The sequence below is a fragment of the Leuresthes tenuis genome, unplaced genomic scaffold (assembly GCF_036924035.1).
Source record: "Leuresthes tenuis unplaced genomic scaffold, fLeuTen1.0.hap1 SCAF_8, whole genome shotgun sequence".
In the NCBI taxonomy this organism is placed as follows: domain Eukaryota; kingdom Metazoa; phylum Chordata; class Actinopteri; order Atheriniformes; family Atherinopsidae; genus Leuresthes; species Leuresthes tenuis.
In genome coordinates, this window is record NW_027325362.1 from 24,211,144 (window position 1) to 24,224,884 (window position 13,741).

Genomic DNA, 13,741 nt, shown 5'->3' on the forward strand with positions numbered 1-13,741 from the left:
GTTTGCCTCGTACCTCTCTGGCAGAACCTTCTCAGTAGCTGTTGGCTCGTTTATCTCTTCGTCCGCTCCCCTATCATGTGGAGGTCCTATTCTATTTGTTTTGTACATGTTACCACTTGGTGAAATCATAAGTCAGTTCCAGGGGATCTCTTATCATATGTACGCTGATGACATTCAGCTACAGTTTTCTTTTAACCCCAACAGAATCGATGGTCTGAATGTGCTGCATGATTGTTTGTCAGCTATTAAGGTCTGGCTGTCCAACAATTTCCTTCAGTTAAATACCAGAAAAACTGAGGTCTCATTATTGGACCAGACAGTTGTATTTCTGCTGTGAAAGACTACGTTGGGTCTATATGCACCAATGTATGTTCCTCCCTGAGAAATTTGGGCATTATCTTTGACCAGCATATGAGCTTTGACAAACACATTCATTCTTTGTCTCGCATTTGTTTCTTCCAACTCAGAAACATTGCCAAACTGAGAACCATGGTGTCGCAGGCCGAGCTAGAATTGATAATTCATGCGTTTGTGTCATCTCGGCTGGACTACTGCAACTCCATATTCACATATCTCAGCAAGGCAGCGATTAACCATTTGCAGTTAGTGCAGTACGCTGCGGCCAGGCTGCTGACTAAATCTAGGCGGAGTTGCCATATAACGCCTGTCCTGGCCTCGCTGCACTGGCTTCCGGTTAATTTTAGGATTCATTTTAAAGTCTTGATTTTGACTTTTGGAGCGCTTTGTGGTCAGGCACCAGATTACGTGTCTGAACTTCTTCGCTCTCATGTCCCTAGCAGGTCTCTCAGGTCTGCCAACCTGGGTCTTCTGGTTGTGCGCCGAACCAGGTGCATAACCAGAGGAGACAGAGCCTTCCAGTCTGTCGCACCCAGGCTGTGGAATAGTCTTCCTCAGGACCTGAGAGACTTGGCTACTGTGGACATTTTTAAAAAACATCTTAAAACATACCTGTTCAGGCTGGCTTTTAAGGAGTCGTAGTGTTATTTTGACTGTTTCTGTCTGTTGGTTTTGTCTTTGTCTTTTTATTTTATTTATGTGTGTACCTGTTTCATGATTTTAACTAGATACCTTGATGGTGCTATGTGAAGCACTTTGTGAGTTTTTTTCCTCTGCACCGAAGAGTTTCGGTGCAATCTGTTGGTTTCCTTAGCTAGGAAACTGGTTTTGAATTGGCTCTATATGAATGAATTGGATTATTTTGAAATTGATTAATTGGATTTAATTGGATTATGATTACAATGAATTGAATTTGTTGTAATTTGGCGCTATATAAATAAAACAACTGAATGTTGGTCAGCACTACTCACTGGTCTATATAGGGATTATATGAATCAGATGGTTCTTTATTAGGTATTGAGCCAGTATTAGAAGGTTAATTGTTGAATTTAGGGAATTATCCATTGAATCTGGTCCATTTTCATTTGTAGCAAAGGTTTCATGTGTTTACTTTGAATAATTAGCACCACTTGGCTGCTATTACCCTCACAGTTCTTATAGATGCAGTAAGGGTGTACTTAGTTTTTCACACAGTGCTTAGCATTTTGGCTTGGTTTTATTATTTTTACTGAGATAACTACTGTATTTTGTCACTGTTGATCTGAGATTGTATTGACCCAATTATAAGACCTAATAAGAATCAGATAAGAACCTAGTAAGTCAACTCTTGATTTTCTCTTTCAATGAGATGGTTTCTGTTGTTACTGTAATTTGCTTGCATCTCCAGTATGTTTGCATGGAAATGTGAATTATCTGTTATTCCACGCATGGAAGCATTTGCAGGCCTGTTTTCAGCAAAAGCATCCCTCCCAATCTGTCCCAGTCTTCGTTTCCGCATACCATAACCCTGTTGCTTGGCTTCACTTTCTTTATCAAAACAATTTACCTTGAGTTCTTGAGCATGTTGAGCAGTAAATGGGAGCTTGAAAGACTGTACACATGCCTTTATTGATGATTTATCATGTTTTATGAGGGAAATGTGCTTTAATTCAAACAGTTTAGAGACATAAATAGCCCAAATTATGCAATCAGCAGCCAAAAATAAAACTATGTAATTGATTAAATCGAATAAAGAAAGAAAAGAAACATCACGAAAGTTTAGTGTGAACATGTGCAAAATTAAGTAACAATTGCCTTCTTGTTGTTGAAGGTGGTGCTATGTCACTATGCAGCTGTATAGATCTGGTGCTAACATGTGGTGTTCTGATAACGATTGGACAGCAAGAAATAAAGGAGTAAATGAAGATATTGTGAAGGTATTCTGATCCAATCACTTTTCACATTTACATGTGACTGGTTTTAATATTCTTACAATAGTCTTACATTATTCAGTGAAGTACTTAATGGCAGCATAGATAACTTCTTCATCCACTTTTTATTGGAATATTTGCAAAGAATTTGTTGATATTGTATAACATAGCCAAGAAATTAAAATAATTATTTAAATTCAAGTTTAAATTAAATTAATTATATTATCATGTAAATGCTGTTTTTATTTGCTGGCTGGTGACGTAAGTTCTGCTGTAAAAAAAAAAAAGCCTCACGCTCAGTCAAATCATAATAGAGCCACAGCTGTGGAAAACATGCCACCACTCTCAACATGCCTTGCACTGGTATCTCTCCCAGCCTGGTCTGGGTGTGGCTTTAACCTTGTATTTGACTGGCTGGAGGACCACACCAAACTTGCCATCCAGACTGGGAAGAGAGTGACTTGGTGGGATGGAGAGGGTGAAACGTTGTAAGATCCAGGATAGGAAGAGGAAGAGCTCCATCTTGGCCAAGGCCTCACCCAAACAAACCCTAATCCCTGCACCGAATGGCAGGTAGCTGGATGATGGCATGGTCAGACCTGCGCCTTTGTTGTTTAAAAATCGGCCTGCAGAGTAATAACAGAAGGGTTCATCTGATGATAACAGTGATGGATCTGATGGATAACATCTGATGGATAGCAGAGCTAAACTGTTCATGTATTGTGGTCATGTGAACAATGGGTAAAAAAATAAATATAGATAAATTACCAATGAATCTGAAGTGGTATTGATATCCGTATTGTCATTTTTGCATATCCATATTTAATTTTTGCATGAAATCTGAATTATCCTAAGCAATATATAAGATTTCTTTCTGCCGTGGGATACACATTACATCTGATGTTGATATTTTTGTTGAGAGCACCACAATGTTTTTGGTTTTATGGAAGTTGACTAAAAACTTCACATAATTTTGTTGAAAGAAATATATTACATTGGACCAAAGTTTTCTCTCACCAGGATTAAAGAGCTCAGGGTTGTTCCATTCCTTTTCATCATGATGCAAGGACCACAGGTTAATGATTACTTGTGTTCCTTTTCTCACTGTGAAATTCCCAATACTACAAAGAGGTCAGAGAAGAGTGTTCATAGAAAAAATCTTGTCAAATATAATCATTGTAGCTTTAAAATTCTTGTCTATGGTAAAGATAGTTATCTTTAAGAAGAAAACACAAGTATAAAAAGCTCTGAATGAATATCATTTTTAGTGTACCTGGTGTCACTAAGGGCCACATGGGGTATGAGTAGGGGAGCGACAGGACGGATCCGTAACACCTCCCTAATGGTGGCCTCCAGGTAAGGCAGACTACCTCTATCTCTAAGCTGAGGGGAGCGGGCCATCCCGACCTTACTGTCCAGCTCATCCTGGATACTTCTCTGTACCTACAATTTATTTAAAAAAAAAAAAGAAAAGAAAATGTTGAACATCAATGACTAATTAAAACAATAATAAATTGTGATAGAATTCCTCAAGGGAGCACACCTGATCACTCAGACCGGAAGCTGCTGCCGGATTTACAGGATGTAAGCAGAAGCATTCTGATAAACAAGAGGTAAGCATTTTGTTGATCTTAAGGTCACAACAGAAAAAGGGACAGTGGCAGTATCGTAGATGGTATGTGAAACCCCTAAACCAAACAAGGTGAAAGAAATTGTTGATATAAAACAACGAAAACATAAAAAGCAAGCTTACAGATGTTAACTTCTGAGAAAGTGCACAACCGATATTCTAAACAAATGCAGGATACTCAAGGCAGCCATGATAAACACGTACACGCGTAGTTAACAGTAACTGTACTGTTTCAGTCGAGTCAGAGTTGGATATAGTAAGCTATACAGGACCCACAGCTTAAAGCATCTAAATTCTGTTTGTAAAGAAAAAAAAGTCAGACTCACACACACATGCAAAGACACAACCAAATATATTCTAGACTAGACATAATATATCAGCAAACAGGTGTAAGCGCCACTACTAATATTTCTATTTACCTAACAGATAATATGTGAGGGTGAAAAAAATTTTCCGATTAGAAATATTTTACACCCAACGGTAACCTCACCCACCCCCTGTATAAATCGCTGTGGCTTCAGCCTTACTTCTGGGTGATGGATGAGGTAGGTGATAGCCCATTTGAGGACAGTGGTGGTGGTTTCAACACCGGCTCCAAAGATGTCTCCCACTGTCATGAGGAGGTGGTCATCACTGAAACCCACAGACTCAGCACTAATCTCTGTGGTGTTGTTGTTTTCAGCACTGCGCTTGGCTCTTAGCAGGGCATCCATCAAGTCTCTCTGTACATGATCACTGTAGTCAGCCTGGGAGGTAGGACTTTGTTAATGTACAGAACACATACAATCGTAATAAACTGTATACTATGTTTCATGAGATTCATATTTAGCATAGAGCTATGCTGTAGCAAACAGAACTTGAGTGTAACGTCACTTTATCTTTGTGCCATAACAATGACAAACCCAGACAGCCACATTACTGTAAGAGGGAAGTATAGAAATTAGCATGCTAACACAGACTGATTAGGTTCCTTAGATAATGGCCAATATTGTGTTTATCATATTTTGTGATGAGGCCATATTTTGCCCTCATCACAAAATATGAATGGGAAAAAAATCACATATTCATACTCATTCAAGGCTTTTCTTCTTGAATAATAAAATTAAGGGATATGTTGGCATTTACTTCTTAAGTGGAGTTGCACAGAGTTCCAAGATCATAGCTGAATTGGATTCTGAAAAATATCTTGGATTAAAGGGAGCTTTGCACCAAACCAAGACATAGTAAGAATAAAAACACAAATTAATATAAGGAAAAAGAAACTCAAAATTTAAATATTTTAATGTTCACCCAAATTGCCCATTGGCTAAAACAAGAGGAAGCTTGCATAACCAGTTCATTTGAATAAATTGAAAGTGTGCTAATTCTGCACTTTCCTCAGAAGTACAAATCAGTATACCACTCTTAAATGTACTTTTCCTTTACTGACAGCACTGACTATGATTATTGGAGACTGTACCTTGTGTTCTTCATATTTTTTCTGTAGAAGTTTATCTCTGATTGCAACACACTGCCTTAGAAGATGCAGGTCTGCATTGGGAAAAATCTGTGACATAGAGACAGATGTCACTGATTTATTATAATCTCATGTACAAAGAGACAATTACATATAATAATAATGATAATAATGAAAATAATGATAATACTTTATTAATCCCACAGAGGGAATTGCAGCATAACAATCAATAACAGCTATCAGTCATAAATTGATGAAGATTCTCAGTCAACCAGGTCATGGTAATCATAAGAGCTTGAATAAGGGAAACTGGACCTACTGGATTTACTTTAAGTCCAGTTGCCTTATTCAAGCTAATAAGTAACTGTAAGAAAGTAATTGTGTAACTATAAACAATAGCTGCTGACATAAAAGACCTGTAATTTGTTGCAGCGGAGCCAAAGAAGCCTTTTACTGAACACACTTTGTTGTTTGATCACTATGTTATGTTGAGGGTGTGAAGTGTGCTCCATTATGTTTAATGACTTGTGCAGCTTTCCTTTTTGTATAAGCATCAGTTCTTGGGGCTCCAGGGTAGTCCCCACCATAGAACCAGCTTACTTTATTTGTTTATTAAGCTTCCCTGAGTCACTGGTGTTGATACCTTTGCTCAACAGTAGACTGTACTCTCATGCTGCAAACACTGAATAACCTAAGCTTTCTTAGGACATGCTTTATCCCTTCTTGTAGACAGCTTGGAAAGTGCTTCCAAATCATGAGCTCGTAGTACCATAGTTGGACATAGTCAGATATATCCTTCGGCTTGGCATCAGGGAGTAAGAATCAATAAGAAAATTACTTTTAAACCTTTTTAACCCATCCAGTTAAGAAAACTACTATTTAGACAGACCAAGTCTTTTCTTCCCAAGGTAAGAAATCTGACTTGCACCCCAGTTCTGAATGTGATCATAAGTGATTTGGAAGAAGTTATTTAAAAATAAAAACACCAAAATCCAAAGGGATTTGCAGCATGATGATCAATAACACATAGCTGCCATTAGTCATTAGTAATTGTAAATAGTCATTGCGTAGAGTTATTCTTATGAATGGTCATAAGAATAACTCTCTATAACTCTCTATAACCCTCTATTGTTCTTTGATGCAGCAGAACAACAGACTGTAAAACAACTGGGTAACTACTGTAAAATTCTGTAAAATATATGGGTATATATATCCTGCATGTATATCCTGCACTTTATACCACTGCCCATCTCCCGTCTCAAATGTTTATGGGTTTATTGTTCATGTTGAAAGTGCATTGTTTCTTTTTTGAGTATCTAACCTGTATCCAGGGAAAAATGTCTACAAGGCTGTCTTTAGCCACTGTGTCCACGATGCCTTGGCTGTAGCGCAACATGGTTTCAAACTCTGGATCGCCTCGACAATAGGAGGAGTTGAAGCAGAGTGAGCAGATTACGTTTGTGACTGCCCGAGTCAGCTCGGGTGATAGATCCAGTGCCAGTCCAACAGCTGCTGCCTCTGACAGGATGTAACACAGAGATTGGGCTTCTGCATGGACTGAGCAAGACACATCTCCAGTTAGTGATATGTTTATAGCTTAGTCTAAAAATGAAAGATTCACTTAATTTGTGCTCACTTAATTCCTGTAAACCATAGAGCTGAGTGAGATGAAATGTTCAACAGGGCAAAAGGTTTGGGCTTCGTTATGGGCTATGACTACATGTATTTAATTAATCTCACAGAACATTATTGGATCTTGGGGGGTTCACTTATACTCCATATGTAAGCATAAGTGCTATCCTCTTGTCAGTTTTACATTTTTTTTCATGTATATTTTTTCTATTTTAAATAAATGATTTTATTCAGCAAAATAGTCTAAATTATGTATGCAATATCTTGATGCATTCACTTCCACTGAAATTAATATCAATGATACCATATAATTTGTGTAATAATATGCTTGACAAAAGCCTCGTCTAGAGGCAAGTGTCAGTGCTGCAACCATAAAACTATGTACATTTCATTAGTCTTGTGAAAGTAATTATAATGTAATGAGTGCAAAATGTACTCACTGATCCTCTCTATGGAGGCAGAACCCTCTCCAAACATGTACAAAGCTCCATGCACTATTTTCCTGTGTAACCTCCAGGTAGCACTGTAGTCTCCAAATGCAATGTCTTTCCCATCTCTGGTTAGAACATCTGTTGTTACCTTTTTCACACAAGACATGAATAGAAAACAAAATTAACAAAACAGAAATAACTCCTGTGGAAACAAAGAAGAAGCAAAAAGAACTATTAAGACACATACCCACAGTTCTGGGTCTCCCTGGAAATGTTTTTCCCTTCTTCAGCAGGACTTCTTTGGCATGCATGTGCTGGTTGACAATGATGACTCTGTGGGAACCCATCATCAGAGAATATGTCTGTCCATATTTTTTCTGTAGTTCTTTGAAAAGCACATGAGGAGGGTGTGGGCTTCGCAGACTTAGCAGACTGCCAATCAAAGGTAGTGCTGGGAGACAGGGAGGCTCCTTTGTAGACTTAAGTTTCAACTGCCATGCAAGCACAGTCAGGCCTATGACTGTAAACAGAAAGAGACACAAAAAACAATCCATAGCTGTGTTAGGAGGGCACTACCAGCACACTCTGGTTTGGCAGTGGCCATGCATCTCAATGACAAGTTGTGAGAAAAGGTGCAAAGCTTAACCAAGGCCAGGTCTTTATGCATCAAATTCAAGGCCAAAGCCTTGAAGACAGTGCCAAATCAAACAAGATAAGACACACTTGTCTCTCTAAATCATTGAAGGAAACAACAGAGGAAATATAAACGGTCTTTTTTCAAGGTCTGTTTAATAAGAAAATCTTTGTATGTTATATTCCAAATATAAGATCCAATTAGACCATATGGAGTATGTAAATTTACACTTTTATTAAAATTGTAAATGATGTAAAACACGAGCTAGATTCAGGATAGCTCTTCAAGGTCTGTTTAATACAAAAGCTTTGTATGTTATATTCCAAATATTAGATCCAGTTAGACCATGAAACATATTATTACACTTTTATTAAAATGATAAATTATGTAAAACACGAGCTAGACTCAGGATAGCTCTGAACCATCAACCAACTCTGTCACTTTAAAATGTACTGGTCATACTGTAAATTGAAATTGAATGGAAATTGGAAGCCAATAATAGTATTTTCATTGATACTGTTTTGGTAACTTTGTTAATTAAAGGCGTGTACTGAACGCATTTCGGTGAAATTTGACCATTTCCACACACTGTTCCTCGCCACAAAAAAAAAAAAAAAAAATGGCTTCAGCTGATTCTCTTCCGCGGTTTGGCCAGTCTGTTAAAGGTTTGTTATCCGACAAAGTAGGTTCCTGCAGCGGCGATGTAATCGCGCTCACCCGCCAAGTATTGAAGGGATCCCGCAGTCAAGAGGTAAAGCAATATGAGTAATTTAACTTTATTTCTAGCTGCAGCTAGTGTTTTGCTCATAGTACTAGCCCATGTAGCAACCGGAAACATCACCAGAATAGATGAAAATTTTCCAAAATTAAAGCATTTATTTTTAGGACAACATATATTTTAATGACATCATCGTAAGGGATTTTGAAAATTAGACATGTGGTTATATTTTCGTGAATTGACATTTATGAAGAAAACCAGCTGTATTAATGTATTGTTTTATTCGGGCAATAAACCTTAGCAGTGAAAAGGCGAAGTAAGTAATCAGACCCCTTTAAGTGCAGATACCAGTGAGTGGAGGTTGGTCTTTGGTGAGTAATTTACCCCGGTGAAAATACCGAATCAATATCAATTTACAGCTACATTTATTTACTGCGTCATTTATACCTTAAGCCAAATATAAAAAACGTGAAAAGTGTTCGAAATAGTATTTTTAAAACCAGAGGATTTCTTGAAAAGCTTAAAACTGACCGCGAAAACCTGTGTCATTATGTAAAGAAACTATTTTTTTTATTTTTTAAACCTTTCGGGAGTTTAAACTTATGGGGTTTATTGTAAATAATTTACTTTGCAGAATTGTTTGTCATTTTCTCACAACACAAAGATTTTTTTCAAAATATTGATAATTTGCTGATCACACTTTTTCAAGCTTTTAGTTTTTAGTTTTTGCATCGTGTACAATGGATAAATTAAGAAGACTAAGCTAACTGATTGAGGACACGAAGAAGATTTTTTGCAACTTTCCAATTATGATTGAGTTGATTGTTCCGTGTGCATCCCATTAAGTTTGAACTGATAGAATGATGTTAAAGCACAATATTTTTCTCTAAAATGTTGTCAATTATAAGTTTAATCACAAATCATGAAAGTTGGATTTTAATAAAGTGTTTGAGCAAATAAATTACTTTCCATAATACTTTTGAATACCAACATAATTAAAGCCAGTGCTAAAGATGAATTGACATAATCTTTATCCTCTGACCTTTTATAGCCATAACCTGACTAAAGTGTTTGAGTAAATGTACTAAATGTACTTGTACAAAATTCCATCCATCCATCCATTTTCTATACCCGCTTACACCAGATGTGCCCGATGGCCAAATGTTTGTTTGGTCTATAAGGCCCATCACAGATATTACAAATTGTGAGCTTTGGGTCATCCTTACTTACAATGAAGACAGTTCTCTTTAACAACTTAACAGGTGATAAGGTCCCTGTAACTTATCACATATTTTTTTCCTCAACCTGTTAGAGAAAAATAAAATAGAATAAATGAATAAAGGAAAAATACTGTCATGGCCAGTAAAGCTGAAAATCAACTGACTGCAATCACTAGCCAAAGTTGGCTGGTGCCGTGAGGCCTAAAATAATGACACCATGACATTTTATAATGAAATGATCTGCTTCACTGTGACATCACTTATCTGACCATTCCACGATACAACTGAACTGCAGAGGGGGTGTCTGTGTCCATGTGTCCACATAAGACTGGATACTAAATTTGCTGACTAGTCGTGGGTGTCCAATCTTGAGACTATGGTGTGTGAAGCATCTATGTTTTAGAATTTATTTCTTCGTTAAATAATATCCATATTTGCAGCTTTGTCTACAATCTTGGGTACAGCATTGTTTTCTATCAGAATCATCTTTAATAGTCATTTTATTTCTATAATTTATTACTTTTGTTGCCCACCTTGTCTGAAATAAATTTATAATGAGAGTCTGAACATTAATTAGGTCTGGACAGTGGTGTAATGGTTAGCTCTGTTTCCTCACAGTAAGAAGATTCCTGGTTTGAATCACCATTGGAGCTTTTTTGCATGTGCTCCCCATACCAATGTGGGATCTCTCCAGGTTTCCGGTTCCTACCACTGCGCAAAAACATGCATGTTTGGTTGATTGATGATTCTAAACTGACCCTAGGAGTGAGTGTGCATGGTTTTGTGGCCCTGTGATGGACTGGCGACCTGTTCAAGGTGTACCCTGCCTCTTTCCTCGTGACAGCTGGGATAGGTTCCCATTACCCTGAACTTGATAAAGCGGGTACCAGATGATACCTATAGTTTATATGTTTTATCATTACTATAATATTCCACAAGCAAATATTCCACAAAATTATTTACGGATTAATGATTAATAACTGCAGTCCAAAACACTTGTTACTATTTTCTCTTCCAGCTCCTTGGTCAAGCAGCAAGGAATATGGTAATTCAAGAGGATGCCATTCTGCACTCTGAGGAGTGTTTAAATGAAGAAGTCAGTGACTGTACCTCCAGTTATTTAACAACGACAGGGTCATCTCGAAAAAACAAAAACAAATTAAAACAAAAGAGAAAGTAATAAAAGGAAATTATTTTTTTTACGGGAATCTGACAAGGTTTAACTAAGATTACATTTAATCATTTTTAGGTCACTGTTTGTTACAACTCAGAGAGTTAATTAGGATTTCTGTTCCTGTTTTTATAATCCACTATTCAATGTCCTTATAATATGTCTTTCAGAGTCTGAGAAAAATGTCCATTATCACCACACATTTACAATACCAGTGAGTAAGAATCTGCTGAGTGGATTTCCATGAAAGTCATTCACTTTGGTTCAAACTATGGAAGTCAGAATTATTGTAAGTGTATCTCATTTTCTCTCTTACAGGCAGGAGGCTATCCAGAAGAAGTAAGTCTAAACACTATTTAGGCTTGAGGGGAAACAGCTGACCTTGCTATTTCAGCAGTAAGCCATAACACAAACTTATGACATGCAATTGTTCTCCCATTTATACTCCTGTTTTTTTGTAGAGCACTCTAGAAACCTGCAGGACCAACTGACACATCTTCTGAAGTGACAGTAAAGTGACGGAGGACACAGTTTATGATTACGGATGCCTAACAACAAGGGGTTCCTATGTTAATACTTTAAGGATTTAAGGCTTTAGTGTTTGATACCTTACTGCAGACCCTTGGAGGGTCTGCCCTCAGGTTATTTTTTTAACTGAAGTGCTACTCTAATTCAAACATAGTGCCAGTGTTTAAGAATTTTTGTACAAAGCTTTGTACAGGACACTTTTTGTGTTATGAAAAAGGTTTTGATCAGGGTATTAAAACACTGAAATAAAATTTCTTTGAATCACATCAAACACCACTTCAAGCTATTGTCTTATTTTTCTATGTTAAACAAGTTCTAGTCAATCGATTTAGCTTTTTTTTTTCCCCTCCATTGAATAATTACCGATTTTTAATGACTGGTGAAATGGTGTTGTGAGCTCAAACATCCACACATCCTTTTTCTTTACCCACTTAATGCAATTCAGGGTCGCAGGGGGTTGGATTCTATCCCAGCTGCCGCTGGACAAGAGTACACCCTGGATAGGTCACCAATGTGAGATGAAACACCTTTACGAAAACCTCATTACACTGAGATTCCAGCACCTAAGTGACTGGTATAAATTAAGGTCACAGGAACAAATAACTCCATGTGAAATTTTCTAATGATCTTTACGTTATAACATAATGGTGAGATGTGAAAATGGTCTTGAATGTAGTAAGTTATGTTTCTTAAATCCTTGGTGCCCTTTTTTGGTAACATGTATAAAGTGTCTTTTTTTTTTTTTTTTTTTACTATATACTTAAAAGTTTAAAGCCAGTATCTCATATCTGCATGTCATGTGCTTTTCATGTGAGTATTGGGATTTATATTTTGGCTCACATGGTAACAGATGCAACTGCATGTTTTCTGGAGTTTTGGTGGGGTGCCTATTTTTGAAGCATGAGATAAGCAAAAGGGAAGCTGTCCTCAGCTAAATTCTCATATCTTCACTGTTTGAGTTATTTTAACCATTGAGTACAGACATTTCTGTGAACTATTAAAGGTATTGTGTAAAAATATTTGCAGGCTTTAGTTGTAATGCGGCAGTGTGAATGCACATATGCAGCTGCAATAGAGCAGTGCAGTAAAGCACACGATATACAAATGCTGTATATGCGGTTTTAAGCTGGCATAAGTGTGATATGGGATATTTTTAGGGAATAACTGTTCCAGTGAATACTCAGTACATGTATATTAGAAAAATAATTACTTGCAGTACAATGTTATGATACAGACTAAATTATGATACGTCGTTCAAAAATTTGGTAATACTGAACTCAGCTTTCATATTAACCTTTCAGGTTGGCCTGGGTAAGTGCACTTAAGGTTCAGCAATAAATGAGGAATCTCCAATGTACGTTACTTTTATCTGTGTCAACTTTTATTTGAGGATGTTTTGTGATAGCAAAACTGTATAAGGAGTGTTTCATCTAAAAATCAAACGAGTTGAGTTCAAAAGTATAGATGAGTTCAAAGGTATTTATTCAAAAGTTATGTACAGCATATTATGAAGAGAGAAAGACAGAAATCAAGATGACATTTAAATTAATTCTCAGACTTCAGAAATGGCCATGACTCTTTCAATAACTCAGCATCATGATAATGAGCAAAGCGAAAAACATGAGCCTGAAGGCTGAAGGCCAGACAGCTGACTGACCCTGACAGTATCCCTGAGACCATGAGTTATGTTGCTACATGCTACATGTGTTCACGAGACATAGAGGATTCACTGACAGCAGAATCCATAGATAGATGGTGTATGATGGAGTAAAATTGAAATTGTGTAAAATTGGTTCCTTGGTTTAGAAAAGGAAGGCAGAGTATCTTGAGAAGGGTCATTCATTGGAAGCTTAAAGAGTTGTCCTATTGGGTTATATTATAAGCTTCTCTGTTGATAGTGAAATGGCTTTGAAGAAAGAAAAACAATTCCATAATCTTCATTGACTCTGTCTCAGATGCCTATCTTGTTAATTCTCACAATTAATGTGTTGGATGGTTTCAGACTGTGAGATGGGCCTTACCACGATGTCACCTAACAGTTTGAGGGGAGGTTC

At 37.1% G+C, this 13,741-nt stretch overlaps 1 protein-coding gene and 1 long non-coding RNA gene across 3 annotated transcripts; one reads left to right on the top strand and one right to left on the bottom strand.

The window, feature by feature from the left end:
- Positions 1 to 2,373: 2,373 nt before the first annotated feature.
- LOC140313399 (steroid 17-alpha-hydroxylase/17,20 lyase-like) lies at positions 2,374 to 8,222 on the bottom strand. Of its 2 annotated transcripts, none has more exons than XM_072391485.1 (8): positions 7,668 to 8,222; positions 7,426 to 7,564; positions 6,675 to 6,910; positions 5,357 to 5,443; positions 4,425 to 4,643; positions 3,541 to 3,710; positions 3,285 to 3,388; positions 2,374 to 2,893 (listed from the first exon to the last, which is right to left on the bottom strand). In XM_072391485.1, the coding sequence occupies exons 1-8, from the start codon at positions 7,968 to 7,970 to the stop codon at positions 2,613 to 2,615; spliced, it is 1,539 nt and encodes a 512-aa protein (XP_072247586.1). In that variant the 5' UTR covers positions 7,971 to 8,222; the 3' UTR covers positions 2,374 to 2,612. The 2 variants fall into 2 exon arrangements, with proteins under 2 accessions (XP_072247586.1, XP_072247587.1); XM_072391486.1 differs by having other exon boundaries at positions 6,675 to 6,871; positions 7,668 to 8,221.
- A 435-nt stretch (positions 8,223 to 8,657) lies between these two features.
- LOC140313401 (uncharacterized) lies at positions 8,658 to 11,927 on the top strand. The gene is made up of 4 exons (XR_011917037.1): positions 8,658 to 8,801; positions 11,330 to 11,373; positions 11,478 to 11,498; positions 11,621 to 11,927. It is a non-coding gene; the product is annotated as an uncharacterized lncRNA (long non-coding RNA).
- The last annotated feature ends 1,814 nt before the right edge of the window (positions 11,928 to 13,741 follow it).

Bases quoted from the DNA above. Each gene is read 5' to 3' on its own strand.
- LOC140313399 (XM_072391485.1), bottom strand. From the start codon at position 7,970: ATGGATTGTTTTTTGTGTCTCTTTCTGTTTACAGTCATAGGCCTGACT. The intron at 7,565-7,667 runs GTGGGTATGTGT...TGTGTGAAAAAG, and splicing joins TTCCAGGGAGACCCAGAACT to GTAACAACAGATGTTCTAAC. The intron at 2,894-3,284 runs GTGAGAGAAAAC...ATTACTCTGCAG, and splicing joins CCCTGAGCTCTTTAATCCTG to GCCGATTTTTAAACAACAAA.